General features: G+C 54.5%; 2 protein-coding genes across 3 annotated transcripts in view; both read right to left on the reverse strand.

Moving 5' to 3' along the window:
• The window catches only part of NCLN (nicalin), a 353563-nt gene that overhangs the window by 217550 nt on the left and 117076 nt on the right, over positions 1-18937 (reverse strand). The gene's annotated exons all lie outside the window — the stretch shown is intronic.
• On the reverse strand, positions 69-18339 carry TLE6 (TLE family member 6, subcortical maternal complex member). 2 transcript variants are annotated; one of them, XM_050770361.1, is made up of 17 exons: positions 18249-18339; positions 17604-17689; positions 15411-15493; positions 14038-14083; positions 13419-13460; positions 7702-7764; positions 7355-7610; positions 7219-7241; positions 6807-6873; positions 6622-6698; positions 6469-6506; positions 5283-5535; positions 4811-5061; positions 2448-2589; positions 1588-1738; positions 1140-1216; positions 69-355 (listed from the first exon to the last, which is right to left on the reverse strand). In XM_050770361.1, the coding sequence occupies exons 2-17, from the start codon at positions 17652-17654 to the stop codon at positions 251-253; spliced, it is 1725 nt and encodes a 574-aa protein (XP_050626318.1). In that variant the 5' UTR covers positions 17655-17689; positions 18249-18339; the 3' UTR covers positions 69-250. The 2 variants fall into 2 exon arrangements, with proteins under 2 accessions (XP_050626318.1, XP_050626317.1); XM_050770360.1 differs by having other exon boundaries at positions 17604-17711; positions 18249-18333.

The following is an 18937-nucleotide window of genomic DNA, read 5'->3' on the forward strand; positions in this document are numbered from 1 at the left end:
CCAGAAGTTGAGCAGGGACGGGATGGGAAGGCCCCTTTCCCTTCAGAGGACAGGACACGTCCACTCTCTGCCTTTCCCGGGTGCTTTATTACAGGTGACGGCGGTCAGTCTGTACACCACAGACTGGATTGTGCGATGCCATAGAAGATCCTTCCCACTTCCCTCCACCATGACCCCCCCCTGGTTGGGGGAAAAAAAAAAAAGGTGGATGCAAAGAGGAGCCAGAGTTGGATGACAGCAGCGAGGCCCCTCAGTAGGTGATCTGGTACACGGAGGCGTGCTCCCCGGAGCCTGTGACAATGAGGCGGTTGTTGGAAGAGATGTCACAGCACGTGATTGGGGACGTCTCGGGCACCTGGAGGGGGGCAGTGGGCAGTGAACTGGGGTAGGGCTTACACACCCCTGGTCTCTACCCGTTAGCTCAAGCATGAAGCATCGTCTCTTCGAAGACAGACAAGGTCCTGCTCTGTTGCCCAGGCGGGAGTGCAGTGGTACAATCTCAGCTCACTGCAGCCTTGACTTCCTGGACTCGAGCAATCTTCCTGCCTCAGCCTCCCAAGTAGCTGGGACCACAGGTGCACACCACCACACTCAGCTAATTATCATTTTATTTTTTGAGACGGAGTCTCACTCTGTTGCCCAGGCTGCAGTGCAGTGGCGCAATCTCTGCTCATTGCAGGCTCTGTCTTCTGGGCTCAAGCCATTCTCCTGCCTCAGCCTCCCAAGTAGCTGGGACTACAGGTGCTCACCACCACGCCCGGCTAATTTTTTGTATTTTTAGTAGAGATGGGGATTCACCGTGTTAGCCAGGATGGTCTCAATCTCCTGACCTCATGATCCACCTGCCTCGGCCTCCCAAAGTGCTGGGATTACAGACGTGAGCCACTGCGCCCGGCTCAGCTAATTATTTTTTATAGAGATGGGGTCTCACTATGTTGGCCAGGCTGGTCTCGAACTCCTAAGCTTAAGGCATCTTCCCGCATCAGCCTCCCAAAATGCTGGGATTAAAGCCATGAGCCACCACACCTGGCTAATTTTTAAACTGTTTGTAGAGACAGTGTCTTGCTGTGTTGCCCAGGCTGTAAACATGGTCCCTTTGGGGCCACCCCCCAGGTCCTGCCCCCAGCCCATCGCAGTACCTGGAACACCTTTGTCCCTGTTGGCATGCTGTAGACACCAAGGAAGTCGTCCATCCCAACGCTTGCCCACCACTGGCCTGGGAGAAATGGGGACACCAGCAGCTGAAGGTGGGGGGAGGACCACGCCGGGGGCAGGGGGGTGGGGATGGGGGAGAAGGACCATGCTGGGGGCAGGGGGGCGGGGGTGGGGGAGAAGGACCACGCTGGGGGCAGGCAGTCAGGGGGGAAGGGCCATGGGGAGGGGGGAAGGGCCATTGTGGGGGCAAGGGCCATGGGGTGGGGAGGGCACAGGCACCCACCCCCTTCCCTCCCTCATCCCCAGGCAACAGCATCCCCAAAACTTGTTTCTGCTACAGATGGGTTCTGAGGTGTCCTAGAGGGTTGGGTGGGGTCTTGTGGGAGGCTGGGGGCTGCAGGGGAGTCCCCCCACCTTCCACCAGCCGCTTACCAAAGGGGGAGAACTTGGTGCTCAGGATGACGCTATCTTTCTGTCCCACCATGTGCCGCTGGCTCCCGCTGGTGCTCTGCAGCCACTGCTGGCCATTGGCCATGCCCAGCAGCAGCCAGTCCTCCTGGGGGCTGTGGGACAGGCTCATTATCTGGGTAATGGGCAATGGGGAGGGAGGAACCTGGTTAGGTCCCAGCCTGGCCCAGGAAGCAGGCAGGAGCCTGGGGACCTACCCTGGAGGCCGAGTGACTGACCCCTTTCTAGCTGTGCAGCCCTGGGACAAGCAACTTCCTATCTGTGCCTCAGTTTGTTGGTCTGTAAAATGGAGAGTCTTCCCTACTTTGCACCCAATATAGCATGAGTGTTTGAGATGCAGTCTCGCTCTGTTGCCAGGCTGGAGTACAAAGGTATGATCTTGGCTCACTGCAACCTCCGCCTCCCGCGGTTCAAGCGATTCTCCTGCATCAGCTTCCCGGGAAGCTGGGATTACAGGCATGCACCACCACGCCCGGCTAATTATTCTGTATTTTTTAGTAGAGACGGGGTTTCACCATGTTGGTCAGGCTGGTCTTGAACTTCTGACCTAAAATGATCCGCCTACCTTGGCCTCCCAAAGGGCTGAGATTACAGGTGTGAGCCTCCGTGTCCAGCCCTCATTTTTGTATTTTTAATAGACATGGGGTTTCATTATGTTGGCCAGGCTGGTCTCAAACTCCCGACCTCAGGAGATCCACCCGCCTCGGCCTCCCAAAGTGCTAGGATTACAGGCATGAGCCACCGTGCCCGGCCTCAACCTCATTTTTTAATGTGAGGACCAGAGGATGCCTGGCCGAGCAGACCCCATCCCAGCCTCCACGCACCTGAGACTCAAATTGGTACTCCAGAGGCTTCATGATGGTCCTCTGGTCCCAGCACCGCAGACAGGCATCCAGCCCCCCAGTCCAGATGTTGTAGCCCTTGACCACCATACTCTTGACTCCATCAGGGTAACCTGTGAGGTCCCTGGCAGAAGGGACACCGGGAGGCAATCAGGCCAAGACTCTGAGGTTTGGGCCCCCAGAAACAGCAGTCACTACATTTGGGCATGAAAAGGACAGTGCCACCACCCACAAATCTCTGCCTTCACAGAGTATCCAAGTTGGCAGAAAATGGACACAGGATCTAGTACCGGCCCCTTGCAGCCCTCAGTCTCCCTTCTCCATCCACCTGGGCCTCCCCTTGGTCTCACCCAGGCCTCCCCTTGCCTCTTTTATCCTAAATCTACCCAAGTTCCGAGGCAGGTCTACAGAAATCCCTTCAAGCAGGGAAGGGGAATAGTGGTGGACGGGTGGTGTGCTGTATTTTACGTCAGTCATTGCTTCCTGCAAACATGCTGATAGATATTTTATATATTATATACATATTTTACATGTATTTTTTAGATGGAGTCTCGTTTTGTCACCCAGGCTGGAGTGCAGCAGCACGATCTCGGCTCACTGCAACCTCTGCCTCCCGGGTTCAAGTGACTTTAGCACCTCAGCCTCCCGAGTAGCTGAGATTACAGGAATGGACCACCACGCTTGACTAATTATGTATTTTTAGTAGAGATGAGGTTTCTCCATGTTAGGCTGGTCTCAAATTCCCGACCTCAGGTGATCTGCCTGCCTCGGCCTCCCAAAGTGCTGGGATTATAGGCATGAGCCACCGTGCCTGGCATGCATGTGTATACATACACATACACACACACATACATGTATATATATGTATGTGTGTATGTGTATATATGCATGTGTGTGTGTGTATATATGTGTGTGTGTATATATATATATATATTTTTTGTTGTTGCCTAGGTTGGAGTACAGCAGCATGATCTCAGCTAGCTGCAACCTCTGCCTCCTGGATTCAAGCAATTTTAGTGCCTCAGCCTCCTAAGTAGCTGGGATTACAGGTGTGTGCCACCACACCTGGCTAATTTTTGCATCTTTAGTAGAGATGAGGTTTCACCATGTTGGTCAGGCTGGTCTCGAACTCCTGACCTCAGGTGATCCACCCACCTCAGTCTCCCAAAGTGCTGGGATTGCAGACGTGAGCCACCGTGCCCAGCCTGTTATCTGTTATATATAATATATACATGTTATATATATGTTGTTTTCTTTTTTTTTTTTTTTTTTTTTTTTTTTTTTGAGACGGAGTCTCGCTCTGTCACCCAGGCTGGAGTGCAGTGGCCGGATCTCAGCTCACTGCAAGCTCCGCCTCCCGGGTTCACGCCATTCTCCTGCCTCAGCCTCCCGAGTAGCTGGGACTACAGGCGCCCGCCACCTCGCCCGGCTAGTTTTTTTTTGTATTTTTTTAGTAGAGACGGGGTTTCACCGTGTTAGCCAGGATGGTCTCGATCTCCTGACCTCGTGATCCGCCCATCTCGGCCTCCCAAAGTGCTGGGATTACAGGCTTGAGCCACCGCGCCCGGCCTTGTTTTCTTTTTTTTGAGACGGAGTCTCGCTCTATCGCCCAGGCTGGAGTGCAGTGGCACAGCTCTCAGCTCACTGCAAGCTCTGCATCCCGGGTTCAAGCAATTCTCCTGCCTCAGCCTCCCGAGTAGCTGGGACTACAGGCGCTCACCACCACGCCTGGCTAATTTTTTTGTATTTTTAGTAGAGACAGGGTTTCACCGTGTTAGCTAGGATAGTCTTGATCTCCTGACCTCGTGATCTGCCCACCTTGGCCTCCCCCAAAGTGCTGGGAGTACAGGTGTGAGCCACTGTGCCTGGCTAATTTAGATATACATATTTTTAAATAGAGATGGGGTCTCATTATGTTACCCAGGTTAATCTCGAACTCCTGGGCTTAAGCATTTCTCCCGTCTTGACCTCCCAAAGTGCTAGGTTTACATTTTTGAGGCACCACGCCTAGCCTGTTGTTTTATATTTTTACAACAAATTTGCACTTCTAACAAGCCTTTGAGTTTGGGGCTGTCACATCCTGTGTCCAGGTGGGAAAAATGAGACAGACAAAAAGTAAAATGCCCTGGGATGCAAGGAATGCAGTCCAGCCAAGAGTCAAGTCCGCACCTCCAACTTTCTCAAATGCAAGTTCAAGGGGGCAAGGGGCTTTGGCTGGGAGAGTGCTATATCCCAGGTTCAGGTGGCAGCAGGAAGGCGGGCAGAGGTGGTGGCAGGAAGGTGGGCGGAGGTGGCCACAGGAGGCTGGAAACAGGATGCTGCCCCTGCCCACCCCTCAAACACACCTGACCACACTGTGATCCCGCAGGTCCCAGATCCTGACCACGCCGTTGGTGAAGCTGGCAAAGGCCAGGTTGGCATCCAGGTTGGCATCTAGGGCCTGGCAGTTGAGACCTGCACAGGGTAACTGCTCCTTCACGTGCAGGGAGGGCGCCGCCAGGTCCCACACACTCACGCTGGCCAGGTTGTAACCACCGGTGAGCAGGCTCCTGCTGTTTGAGGACAGCAGGCAGGTACGCAGGAAGGCCCCAGGGGTCTGGGATGGGCAGAGTCACCGTGAGCTGTCGCCCCCTGTGGCGTTCTGCCTGGACTGCTTTACCTCATGAGAGCGAACTCCTATTCATCCTTTAGGTTCCTAGCTATTATGCCCCTTTTCCCTGGAAGCCCTCTCTCCACCATCTGGGCTCTCCCAGACTCAAACCTCAAACCCCCTGTTCCCAGAAGCCCTGCACCCCAGGAAACCAAGGCTACCCTCACCTGTACAGGCAGGTGGCTCTCTGGGAACCTGTCCTCAGCCACCTGGCCAGTCAGGCTCCACACCTTGACGCCTCTTCTGCCACAGGTGAACACGTGCCGCGTGAAGCTGCTGATGGCTGTGGCGACCACGAGCTCCCCATGTGCCAAAATCCGCATCTTCTCCAGTTTGCACGGGACGGCGAGTCTCTTAGACTGCCCGGGCAAGGCATCTGGCCTCTTCCATGTATCTTCAAAGTCCTCAGGGTCCCAGGATCTTGGGAGGGGAGGCCTCGGGGTAACTGACCTGCCTGTGAGCCCCCTTTGCCCGGTGGGAGCCACACATCAAGGCCTAGAGGGGCTTCATTCTTTTTCAGATTTTGATCCCCCTCTCAAGGTCTTGTTTTACCCTCAGACTCCCCAAATGTCCTGCTCACATTCCTTCAAGTACTGTCCCTTTGCCACAGCCCTCCATATACTTCTGCTTTCTTCCCAGACTGCTTTGCTCCAGGAGGGAGAACTCCTATTCATCCTTTAGGGTCCTAGCTACTATGCCCCTTCCCCAGAAGCTTTCTTTGCCCCATATCTGGGTTCTCCCAGCGTCACTCCACAAGGTTGCAACAATCTGCATCCAGTTCTAACACAGCTACACCCCACCCCCTTCCATGAAAATGTCTTCCCCAAATGCCTTGAGCCCGGTATTGGGGCGACAATCCTGTGAACCTAACAATGAACTTTTTTTTAAATGGAATCTCGCTCTGTCACCCAGGCTGGAATGCAGTAGGGGTTATCTCAGCTCACTGCAAGCTCCGCCTCCCAGGTTCATACCATTCTCCTGTCTCAGCCTCCCAAGTAGCTGGGACTACAGGCGCCCGCCACCACGCCCGGCTAAGTTTTTGGATTTTTAGTAGAGACGGGGTTTCACCGTGTTAGTCAGGATGGTCTCGATCTCCTGACCTTGTGATCTGCCCGCCTCGGCCTCCCAAAGTGCTGGGATTACAGGCGTGAGCCACCGCGCCTGGCCTAACACTGCACTTTTCTACCCAGCCTCTGCAGCTGCTGTTGGAGAGGATGGCAGAGTAGTGATGGGAAAGGGGGAAGAAAGTCTGACACCTCTGTTCCCCTCTATGTGCCGGGAACAGAAGTCTAGACAGGAAGGAATTCCCGCTGACCCTCACCCCGCCCAAAAGCGAACAGTGCAGACACTTACATGGACTGTAGAAACGGAGAGGCTCTTCCTGGAGGCTCCTGTAGGTGGGGGAGATCACAGCTGCCCCCAGGCTCCCCACACCTCTGTGTCCACCTCCTCTACCCCACCTGGGCCGCCTTCATGCTGGGCTACCAGCTCGGGCCTGGGTCTCACCTGGACCACACGACACCTTGTGTTCCTGTCTTGGGAACCATTGGCGGGGCTGGAGGAGGTCTCAGGTGGCCTGGGGGCTAGTTGGGAGACAAGAGGGACTAAGCGACTTGCATTGGCTCCGAAGCGCAGGCTGCCCCCGACCCCATCCCGCCTGGAGTCTGTCGGCCCCTGCCCGCTGGGATTACTGGAGGCATCTTCGGGACACGGGTCCGCTCCTGGGTCACAGGATCCCAGCGTCTTGCTTTCCTGCCCCTGGGAAATGGAAAAGTCTCATTAGGCCTGTTAGGACCAGAAACCCTCAGGGATTCCTGGGCAGCGTGCACAGGGCTTGTCAACTGCCTGGGGTCCCATCTCCGGGTCCAGGCAGAGTTGCAGAGAAGGTGTCAGGGTATAGGGTCCTGGAAGCCCTGGGCTGTGGGTCCTAGGCTGCTCCAGTATAGCCTCCTGGATCACCCAAGTGCCCCCCCCCGGGCGACCCGAGGGGGAGGACGGAAGGAAGGCAAATTGCACAGGAACCCCAGGTGCCTTGACCTGGGGGAGCCCAACTGTCTGCCTGGAAGCCCACCCCTCCAGGTAGGGCCGAGGTTGTTTACTCACCAGGCCTGGTGCCTGCTCTGTCTCTATGACAACGGAGAGGAGGAGGGGGACAGAGAGAGAACAGCAGGGTTCACTGCACAGCCCCTGGGATGCAGCCTGCGGCCGCCCCTTCCCTCTCAGCCTCGGGGACACTCACGTCTGTCTCTGGGCTTTGCCTTCTCATCTCGGACGCCGGCAAAAATCCGCCAGAGTTGCTCTGTCAGAGTGTCGTGCCAAAACCAAGGCTCCTTGTCCCAGAACAGCTGGGTCTCCGGCTGGTCGTCCGCCTCCAGAGGCCGCCGGAGCCAGTCGGAGGACCTGGTGGCCATGATGTCCTCAAAGCTTGACTCCTGCGGGGTCTTGTTCTCCGCCTGCCGGGGCGTCCCAGGGCTGACTGGTTCAGCAGGGGAGACCTGGCCCGGCAGGAACGAGGTGGTGACAGCTTTGAGGATGTACCTTCACCCAAATCTGTCCCCTCCCCTCCTCGAAGACCCAGACACCCACCTGCTCAGACTGGACACCCTGGAGTTGGCTGCAGCTCTCCACAATCTGTAAGAAGTTTCCTATCTAGAGGGAGGTTGGCAGCAAAACAGTTAAACGTTGTTGCAGTTAAGGGTTTGCAACCCTACAGCATGGTTATCCCCACCTGTCAAAGGAGGTTATCGCATCTACTTTTTTCTTTTTTTGAGACCGAGTCTCACTGCGTTGCCCAGGCGGGAATGCAGTGGCACCATCTCGGCTCACTGCAACCTCCGCCTCCCAGGTTCGAGTGAGTCTCTTGCCTCAGCCTCCTGAGTAGCTGGGATTACAGGTGCCCGCCACCACGCCCAGCTAATTTTTTTATTTTTAGTAAAGATGGGTTTCACCATGTTGGCCAGGCTGGTCTTGAACTCCTGACCTCAAGTGATCTGCCCATCTCAGTCTCGCTAAGTGCTGGGATTACAGGTGTAAGCCACTACCCCCGGCCTTCATCTACTTTTTTTGGAGCTAAGATCTCACTCTGACACCCAGGCGGGAGTGCAGTGGAGCGATGACAGCTCACTGTACTCTCCACCTCCCAGGCTCAAGTGATCCTCTCATCCCTCCTACTCAGCTCCTGAGTAGCTGGGGTTACAAGGTGTGCACCACCATGCTCAGCTAATTTAAATACATTTTTTGTAGAAATGGGGGTCTCATTATATTGCCCAAGCTGGTCTTGAATTCCTGGCCTCAAGTGATCCTCCCACCTCTGCCTCCCAAAAGTGCTGGGATAACAGGTGTAAGCCACCGCACCTGGCCTACCGCACCTGGCATATATCTTTTTTTTTTTTTTTTTTTGAGACAGAGTCTAGCTCTGTCGCCCAGGCTGGAGTGCAGTGGCCATATCTCAGCTCACTGCAAGCTCCGCCTCCCGGGTTTAGGCCATTCTCCTGCCTCAGCCTCCCGAGTAGCTGGGACTACAGGCACCCGCCACCACGCCTGGCTAGTTTTTTGTATTTTTTTTTTTTTTTTTTTAGTCTAGTCACCCAGGCTGGATGCAGTGGGTGATTTCACTGCAACCGTGTTAGCCATTCTCCTGCCTCAGCCTCCCTAGTAGCTGGGACTACAGGGGATTTTTAGTCTCGACTGTGTTAGCCAGGATGGTCTCGATCTCCTGACCTCGTGATCCACCCGTCTCGGCCTCCCAAAGTGCTGGGGTTACAGGCTTGAGCCACCATGCCCGGACTTTTTTTTTTTTTTTTTTTTTTTTTTTTTAAAGACTGAGTCTCACTCTGTTGCCCAGGCAGGAGTACAGTGATGTGATCTCGGCTCACTGCAACCTCTGTCTCCCAGGTTCAAGCAATTCTCCTGCCTCAGACGCCCAAGTAGCTGGGATTACAGGTGTGTGCCACCACACCAGCTGATTTTTTTTTTTTTTTTTTTTTTGAGATGGAGTCTTCTCTGTCACCCAGACTGGAGTGCAGTGGCGTGATCTCGGCTCACTGCAAGCTCCACCTCCTAGGTTCATGCCATTCTCCTGCCTCAGCCTCCCGAGTAGCTGGACTACGGGCGCCCGCTACCACGCCCTGGCTAATTTTTTTTTGTATTTTCAGTAGAGACGGGGTTTCACCGTGTTAGCCAGGATGGTCTCAATCTCCTGACCTCATGATCTGCCTGCCTCAGCCTCCCGAAGTGCTGGGTTTACAGGTGTGAGCCACCGTGCCCGGCTGATTTTTCTATTTTTAAGTAGAGCCAGGGTTTCACCATGTTGGCTAGGCTGGTCTTGAACTCCTGAGCTCAGATGATTCTCCTGCCTGGGTCTCCCAAAGTGCTGGGATTACAGGTGTGAGCCACCACCACCCTTTGCTTAAAATAGCTTCAAGCAGGCCAGGCACAGTGGGTGAAACCCCGTCTCTACTAAAAAATACAAAAAAAAAATTTAGCCAGGCTTGGTGGCGGGCACCTGTAGTCCCAGCTACTTGGGAGGCTGAGGCAGGAGAATGGCAGGTACCCGGGAGGTGCAGCTTGCAGTGAGCCAAGATCGTGCCACTGCACTCCAGCCTGGGCAACAGAGCAAGACTTGTCTCAAAAAAAAAAAAGGCTTCAAGCCGCAAAACAGCATTTGCTTAAACTTTGGAAAGATACTAAGAAACTGAGGGTTACCTGCTGGAGAGAATTGATAGAAACAGGTCAGTAATTTTTTTTTCTCTTTTGAGACAGTCTTGCTCTGTCACCCAGGTTGGAGTGCAGAGGCACGATCTCTGCTCACTGTAACCTCTGCCTCCTGGGTTAAAGCAATTCTCCTGCCTCAGCCTCACAAGTAGCTGGGATAACAGGCACCCGCCACCATGCCCAGCTAATTTTATATTTTTAGTAAAGACGAGGTTTCTCCATGTTGACCAGGCTGGTCTCGAACTCCTGACCTCAGGCGATCCGCCCGCCTCAGCCTCCCAAAGTGCTTGGATTACAGGTGTGAGCCACCGCACCCAGTCTGGTGTTTTTTTTGTTTTTGTTTTTTTTGTTTTTTTTGTTTTTTTTGAGGCGGAGTCTTGCTCGGTCGCCCAGGCTGGAGTGCAGTGGCCGATCTCAGCTCACTGCAAGCTCCGCCTCCTGGGTTTACGCCATTCTCCTGCCTCAGCCTCCTGAGTAGCTGGGACTACAGGCACCCGCCACCTCGCCCGGCTAGATTTTTGTATTTTTTAGTAGAGACGGGGTCAGTCTGGTGTTTTTTATTTAAAACCAACAAACAACAATAATCAAGTCATCTGACCACTGCCAATCTCAAATTTAAATGTAGTTTCCCAGTAAACAATAAAATCTAGATCAACACCATCCAGTACACGTATAATTGGAATCATATATTAATATAGTCATGCATATGAAATGTCTAGTAGCCATGTTCAAAGTATAAAGAAACTGGCCAGCCGGGCGCGGTGGCTCAAGCCTGTAATCCCAGCACTTTGGGAGGCCGAGACGGGCGGATCACGAGGTCAGGAGATCGAGACCATCCTGGCTAAACGGTGAAACCCCGTCTCTACTAAAAAATAAAAAAACTAGGTGGCGGGCGCCTGTGGTCCCAACTACTCGGGAGGCTGAGGCAGGAGAATGGCGTGAACCCGGGAGGCGGAGCTTGCAGTGAGCTGAGATCCGGCCACTGCACTCCAGCCTGGGCGGCAGAGCGAGACTCCGTCTCAAAAAAAAAAAAAAAAAGAAACTGGCCAGGTACAATGGCTCACACCTGTAATTCCAGCACTTTGAGAGACTGAGGCGGGCGGATCACCTGAGGTCAGGAGTTCGAGACCAGCCTGGCCAACATGGAAAAACCCCGTCTCTACTAAAAATATAAAAGTTAGCCAGGTGTGGTGGCCCTGGCCCATGCCTGTAATCCCAGCTACTAGGGAGGCTGAGGCAGGAGAATGGGTAGAACCCAGGAGGCAGAGGTTGCAGTGAGCTGAGATCCTGCCACTGCACTCCAGCCTGGGAGCCAGAGCCTGATCCGTCAAAACAACCACAAAAAAAGAAAGCAAGGTGAGTGATCCCATAAGTTTTTTCTACAAACAGGCTACCTGTCTGTTTCCTTAGTAGGAAGGCGGAGGGAGGGGCGGGGAGGGGAGATCCTCCATCGGAGCCCTGCGGGGCGCTCCAGGCTGCTGTCTGCTGGGGCAGCCAGTGATGGATTTCCCAGCTGAGCCCGCCCAGCAGCAGCAAAGCCCAGGGGAGCCCTCTCCAATTCACCCCGCCTCGTTAATGCGCAATTTACCGGCACTTTAATGCGCTCAGCATGAAAAGTGTGGCTCCCTTCTGCCTGCTAGCAGGTCCTCCCGGGGGAGAGTGGCAGGCGGGCTGGCGGAGGAGGGGGCTGTGCGCTGATGGGGATTTTAAAAGCGCAGCAAGGAGGCTGGGAAAGCCCGGAACTGGAAGCAGGGGGTGGGGGAAGCGGGCTGCCCCGGAACACAGGCCAGACTGGGCTGCCAGGGATCCTGGGGCCTCCTGCAGTGGGGGCTAGGCAAGGACCCTCCTGGGTCTGGCTCTATCCTAAGTGGCTCCTTTGGGGCCCTCATCCCTGGTATCCCAACGCTCAGCAGTTGCGGTCAGGTTCCTCCCAAAACGCGTCCGCAATTATTCAATTATTTCTCATCACTAAGCAACCAGCATTCCACACCTGGACTGTCCTAACTGGTTCCCGGGCTTCTGTCCTCATCCCTCCCCTTCTGTCCTCTCCACAGTAGCCAGGGCCTGTCCTCTGTCCTCTGCAGCCCTCCATGGTTCCCACCTCCCTCCCTTGGGGTTCAAGTCCAAGTCCTCCCTGAAGCTCACAGGGCACCGTGTGGCCTACCCTGCCCCCCTCCTTCTCTCACTCTGCTCCAGCCACTCGGGTCCCCTCGCAGTGCCTTCAGCACCAACACGACAGATGCCATCCTGCCTCAGGGCCTTTGCACAGGCTGTGCCCTCTGCCTGAGATATCCCTCCCATCCCAGACAGCCACACTTCCTCTTTGATGTCCTTTAAGCGTCCGCTCAGATATCACCTTCTCACATGCCTTCCCCACACCCTGAATTGCAACCCTCACCCACCCTGGCCTCCCCAGTCCCCTGGGGGCTGCTCTCTTCCACCCCCCACCTTGCCCAGTCCTCACCCTCTAACACTCCATCTACCAGGCTCCACTCGCCCCAAGGGTGGAAAGCTCTGCGTTGTTCTTTGCTATTTTGCTGGCTTCTACAATAGTATTTGGCAAGGAGGTGACGGATAAATATCTGTTGAATGAATAACCATGTTTTGGTTGCTTCCTGGCCCCCCTCACCCTGTTCCCTCCGCTGCCCCCCTCTCCTCCCAGGCCCTGCTAAGTTGCAGACACGGCCCTGGGCCCCTGCCAGTTACATCTGGCACAGGCGGAAAATCCTGCCAGTGCCTGGGAGAAAAGGCCAGGTGGCGGGAGGACGGGCAGGGCTGGAAGGCGTACTTCAGCTTGGGCCAGGCACCCTGGGTTGGCAGGTGGGAGCCTGGGCACCCCCCCTCCCCATGCAGAGCTCCCCTCGCTCCCATGTGCTATGGCCCCTCATTGAACACTCAGACACGCAGAGGAACACAGCGGGTGCCTGCCCCATCACGGGCTTTCTCTATCCAAAGCAACTGACCGGCATCTAGGTCGTGCAGGGGCCCAGGGAGCGGAAGGAGCAGGACTGACCCTCTCTTGGAAGAAGCTCAGACAGGACTGGAGGTGCTCCCCAAGATACGGGGCCTCCGCTAATATCATGGGGGATTCCAAGTCAGGGTATGTCCCTCCTCTGCCAGCAGTCCCCTGTGGCTCCCACCTCCCTTGGGGTCAAAGCCCAAGTCCTTCCCATGGCTCACAAGGCTCTGCATGACCTGCCCCTGTCCCCTCCCTGTCTTCACCATCGCCCCCTTTTTTTTTGAGACAGAGTCTCGCTCGGTCACCCAGGCTGGAGTGCAGTGCCACAATCTCGCCTCACTGCAATCGCCACCTTCCGGGTTCAAGCTATTCTCCTGCCTCAGCCTCCCAAGTGTCTGGGACTAGAGGTGCCCGCCACCACACCCGGCTAATTTTTGTATTTTTAGTAGAGATGGGGTTTCACCATGTTGGCCAGGCTGGTCTCAAACTCCTGACCTCAAGTGATCTGCCCTCCTCAGCCTCCCAAAGTGCTCGGATTACAGGCATGAACCACTGTGCCTGGCCCCACCTCTGTCCTTTCTCAGGCCTTTCACGGAGGGACAGCCGCACCCCTGAGCTCCTGGTCACCCACCTGCTTGTGATGTTCTGCCACATCCTGCTGGATCTTGTGCAGCTGCAAAGGGAAAACAGGGATCCCATCAGGAGGTGGTCTGGGTGTGAATGCTGTGTGACCCTGGGCAAGTTGCTCTACCTCTCTGGTCCCTGCTCCACCCCCTGCCCCCACCTTAAAAAAATTTTTGTTTTCACCTTGTTTTCTCTTTTACTTTCATACTACGCTGATGTATGGTCCCTACTTTTTTTTTCTGAGAGGGAATCTTGCTCTGTCGCCTGGGCTGGAGTACAGTGTGATCTCAGTTCACTGCAACCTCTGCCTCCCAGGCTCAAACGATTCTCCTGCCTCATCTTCCCGAGTACCCGGTATTACAGGCACCCACCACCATGCCCGGCTAATTTTTGTATTTTTAGTACAGACAGGGTCTCTATTATGTTGGCCAGGCTGGTCTCGAACTCTTGACCTCAGGTGATCCACACGCCTTGGCCTCCCAAAGTGCTGGGATTACAGGCGTGAGGCACAGTGCCTGGCTGAAAAGAGCCTCTCTAGGGCACTCAGGAGGCAGGGCTGTGAAACCACTGCTTTGGCTTGTCCCAGTGGGGCCCTCCTTGGTTGGGGCTGCCTGGGTCTGGCTCACCGAGTAGTAAATGCTCTCCAATTCCGCAGCAAAATGAGGAGAAAACCTGAGGGGGAAGGAGGAGAGGCTGGAAGACCTGTGACTTCAGGACTCTTCCCCAGAGTGAGCCCCGCCCTCAACCCCTAGGGAGGGTCTCAACGAAGCTGGAAGGCATTGGCTCCGGAAGCCAAATTTAAGGCAGTGTCAAGAAGTTCAATAAAGATTTTAATGCAGTATATTCTTTTTTTTTTTTTGAGACAGTCTCTCTTGTCACCCAGGCTAGATAGAGTGTAGTGGCACAGTCTCAGCTCACTGCAACTTCCGCCTCCCGGGTTCAAGAGATTCTCCCACCTCAGCCTCCCGAGTAGCTGGGATTACAGGCACCCACCACCACGCCCAGCTAATTTTTTATTTTTAATGGTGAAAGTGTTTCACCATGGTGGCCAGGCTGGTCTCAAACTCCTGACCCCAGGTGATCGCCCACCTTGGACTCCCAAAGTGCTGGGATTACAGGCATGAGCCACCGCGCCCCACCCTGCCACTTTCTTCAATTTCTTTTTTTGAAACAGAATCTCACCCTGTTGCTCGGGCGAGGGTGCAGTGGTACAATCATGGCTCACTGCAGCCTCCAACTCCTGGGCTCAGATGATCCTCCTGCCTCAGTCTCCTGAGTAGCTGGGACTACAGGTATGCACCACCACACTCAGATTTTTATTTTTTAAGATATGGTGCCTCACTATGTTGCCAAGGCTGGTATTAAACTCCGGGCTCAAGCGATCCTCCTGCCTCTGCCTCCCAAAGTGCTGGGATTACAGGTACAAACCATTGCACCCAGCCCATGCAGTATATATATATATATATACATTTTTTTTTTTGAGACGGAGTCTCACTCTGTAGCCTAGGCTAGAGTGCAGCGGTGTGAACACGGCTCACTGCAATCCTCCGCCTCCTGGGTTCAAGAGATTCTCCTGCCTCAGCTGGGATTACAGGCACCCGCCACCACGCCTGGCTAATTTTTGTATTTTTTGTAGAGACAGGCTTTCACCATGTTGGCCAGGTTGATCTCCAGCTCCTGACCTCAAGTGATCCGCCCGCCTCTGCCTCCCAAAGTACTGGGATTGCAGGTGCGAGCCACCACACCCAGCCATTGCAGTATTTTTCAACAATAAAATTGAATGCCAACAAATCCATGTTGCACAGGAAAATCAACATATGAAACGAAAGCTGGGATGGATATTGCTGGGTTCTCCACGCTGGGTATCCGCATGGCTTCCTGTTCCTGAGCCTGTCTCTTGGGCCAGCAGTTTCTAGACCACTCACTAGGACCCCAAGGAGAGAGGCCAGGTGGGACCCCTTCCCAGCGTGGGACCGCCAGCCCCTGGAATTGCTCTCACCTGGGGAATTGCTTGAGCCGATTTAGAATGCCTTGATAATTCAGTGGTGGAGAGCTCTCAGAGTTCGAGATCCCAGGACGGGGCTGGAAAGGTCAAAGCAAGGTTACATAAAACTTACAATGCCCTGGCCGGGCACGGGTGGCTCACGCCTGTAATCCCAGCACTTTGGGAGGCTGAGACGGGCGGATGACGAGGTCAGGAGATCGAGACCATCCTGGCTAACACGGTGAAACCTTGTCTCTACTAAAAAAAAAAAAAAATACAAAAAACTAGCCGGGCAAGGTGGCGGGCGCCTGTAGTCCCAGCTTCTCGGGAGGCTGAGGCAGGAGAATGGCGTGAAACCGGGAGGCGGAGCTTGCAGTGAGCCCAGATTGCGCCACTGCACTCCAGCCTGGGTGACAGAGCGAGACTATCTCAAAACAAAAAAACAAAAAAAAAACCTTACAATGCCCCAAACACTCAAGACCCCAGGTCTCCATCTCAACCAGAGTATAGGTATTAGGTTGATGCAAAAGTAATTGTGGTTTTTGTTTCTGAAACCAAGTCTTGCTGTCACCTAGGCTAGAGTGCAGGGGCACAATCTCAGCTCACTGCAACATCTGCCTCCCAGGTTCAAGTGATTCTCCTGCCTCAGCCTTCCTAGTAGCTGGGATTACAGACGCCTCCCACCATGCCTGGCTAATTTTTGTATTTTTAGTAGAGATGGGGTTTCACCATCTTGGCCAGGCTGATCTCAACCTCCTGACCTCGTGATCCACCCGCCTCGGCCTCCCAAAGTGCTAGAATTACAGGCATGAACCACTGCGCCCGTCCTCTTATTTCAGTACCTAAAAGAGCATCTTCCATTTTGCACTTTGGCCTAAAGTCTAAAATATTCACCACATTCTTGTGATGAAAATAGAAGCACAAAATATTTTTAAAAATAAAAGGCCAGGCAAGGTGGTTCACGCCTGTAATCCCAGCACTTTGGGAGGCCGAGGTGAGCAGATCACCTGAGGTCAGGAGTTTGAGACAAGTCGAGGCAACTCAGCAAAACCCTGTCTCTACTAAAAATACAAAAATTAGCCGGGCATGGTGGCACACACCTGTAATCCCAGCTACTCGGGAGGTTGGGGCAGGAGAATCATTTGAACCTGGGAGGTGGAGGTTGCAGTGAGCCAAGATCGTGCCACTGCACTCCAGCCTGGGCGACAAGAGCAAGACTCAATAAAATAAAGTCTCTTGGCCAGGTGCAGTGGCTCACGCCTGTAATCCCAGCACTTTGGGAGGCTGAGGCGGGCAGATCACGAGGTCAGGAGCTCAAGACCAGCCTGGCCAACATGGTGAAACCCCATCTCTACTAAAAATACAAAAAAAAAAATTGGTGGTCATGGTGGCAGGTGCCTGTAGTCCCAGCGACTCGGGAGGTGAGGCAGGAGAATCACTTGAACTCGGGAGGCAGAGGTTGCGGTGAGCCGAGATTGCGCCATTGCACTCCAGCCGAGGTGACAGTGTGAGACTCCGTCTCAAAAATAATAAAGTCATAAAGTCTCAAAACAAAATATCCCTCATCTGACCCCTTTACAAAAAAGAGTTTGCTCAGCCCTGAGAGCCTAAATTTACAAATGGTCATCTCTGGGACATAAAGTACAGGGAGCCCGGATTGCTTGTAAAATATTAACCAAATACGTGCTGTGTTCCTGTGTTTTTTTATCACGTATGTGATTAGAAGCTACATTTTTTTTAAAGATGGGATCTCACTTTGTCACCAAGGCTGAAGTGCAATGCCTCAAACTCCTTGGGCTCAAGCAAAGCCTCTGCCTCAGGCTCCTGGGTAGCTACAACTACAGGCAGGCCCATGTCACTAGGCCCAGCTGATTCTTTTAATTTTTTTTGTAGAGACGGGGGTCTCATTATGTTGTCCAGGCTGGTCTCAAACTCCGGGGCTCAAATGATGTTCCTGCCTCGGCCTCCCAAAATGTTGAGATCACAGTTGTGAGCCACTGTGTCCAGCCTACACTTAATTTTTTTTAAAAAAAAACGGCTCCTTGGCACCTGTCTTGAATGTAGCAGTGACCGGTATTGTCTTCAGCTGTGAGGCCTGGACGAGGCCAGCCCAGGTCACAGGTGGATACAGGATGAGAAAGGGGCAGAACCTCATTGGGCTGAGCTGGGTTTCCCTTGAGGGCTGATCCCACCCCATGCCCTCCTCACCGAAGTGCCTTTCGGGGGGCCCTTGGGGCTAGGCTGGTCCCTAGAGGTCATCTTCAGGCAGTAGCCTCCAGGACTTTAGCCAAAGTCTAAAACAAGGAGACAGCAGGTCTTGAAGGACAGAAAATAAGGCAGTGTCAGGGAGGGAGCCACCCCTTACCCCACCTGCACCTCCCGGTTTGGTAAGTCTCCAGGGCCCCAGTCCTGCGGTTCCCCCATGCGTTCCCTAGGTCCCGTCCTCACTTATCAATGCCTCCAGCTGCCCAGATTCGTGGGGCCGGGGACCCAGAAAGAACTGAACCCTGCCTCCCAGGCCTCACCCTAGGAGGTTGGGGTGGATGGTGCACATACACTCCCTGCTGGGGGAGCCCAGGGAAGGTCACCAAAGCTCAACCTTAGTTTTGAGACAATTTCCTAAAGTGCAGGGAGATCACTAGAAAGGGGTTTTGAAGGATGAATAGGAGTTAGCCAGGTGCATTAGGCGGAATTCATCGGACAGAAGAAACGACCTCCCTCCACCTGCATCCCAGCTGCAGCACCAAGCTCCTTCCTTGCCTCAGTCCTGCCCTTCCACACCCCTGCAGCCCCTTCCCCGGCCCGGGAATCTTGGAGTCCCCCCAACCCCCAGGAAAACGCCTGGCAACTCACGTCCCTCACAGGGCGGAAGCTGCCGAGGTCAGCCAAGTTCAGGCCAAGAGGAAACTCCTCCTTCCCCCACCGGGGGCCATTTGACCCATCGGGCCCCGCCTTGTCCCGCCCTGTCCCTGCCCCGTCCCGCCCAGGCCCCACCCAGCCGCCACCTGGACCGCGAAGCGGATCAATGAAGGCGCAGTAGCTGCACGTGGGTTCGGGCTCGGGGTGGGCAGGCATCTGGCGGCGCTGGCCAATCGTGAGGCCGTTTGCGCACGTGGGTCGCGTACGCCCTCCCTGATTGGCCGGCTCTCCCCGGCTGCCGGCCAAGCTGTCACTCAGCGAGCCGGGAGCCTCCGCTTAACCCTTTCGGTCCCGCTGCCGGGAAGGGCGGAATTGCAGAGCTCTAGGCAATTTGGGGTCCCAGCGGGGGCGGGGATATTTAGGAGGGCGTGGGGCTTGAGGCTCGGAGGGTGGAACTTGGGGAAGGATAGGTGGCGAGTAGTTGCATTGTTTTACTCATTTTTAGCCTTGTCCGGAAGTGGCTTACGGCTGGAAGTGAGGAGTGGGAGGTGGGTGGGGTCAATCTTTAGCGCTCTCACCCCAATGCTTATATACGGGCTAATTATATTTTCCTCAATATTAAATAACGTGCAATGCAAACGAAGCTTCTAGTTCTCTTTCGGGAGCCAACTTACTGGGTTCCC

The sequence above is a fragment of the Macaca thibetana genome, chromosome 19 (genome assembly GCF_024542745.1).
Source record: "Macaca thibetana thibetana isolate TM-01 chromosome 19, ASM2454274v1, whole genome shotgun sequence".
NCBI lineage: Eukaryota > Metazoa > Chordata > Mammalia > Primates > Cercopithecidae > Macaca > Macaca thibetana.

What these genes read in the sequence shown, in the direction of transcription:
- TLE6 (XM_050770361.1), bottom strand. Translation starts at nt 17,654, where the DNA reads ATGACCTCTAGGGACCAGCCTAGCCCCAAGGGCCCCCCGAAAGGCACT. An exon ending in GGCAAAGCCCAGAGACAGAC is followed by an intron (nt 7,242 to 7,354) that starts GTGAGTGTCCCC and finishes CCGTTGTCATAG; the next exon opens with AGACAGAGCAGGCACCAGGC. An exon ending in AGTACCAATTTGAGTCTCAG is followed by an intron (nt 1,739 to 2,447) that starts GTGCGTGGAGGC and finishes CCCATTACCCAG; the next exon opens with ATAATGAGCCTGTCCCACAG.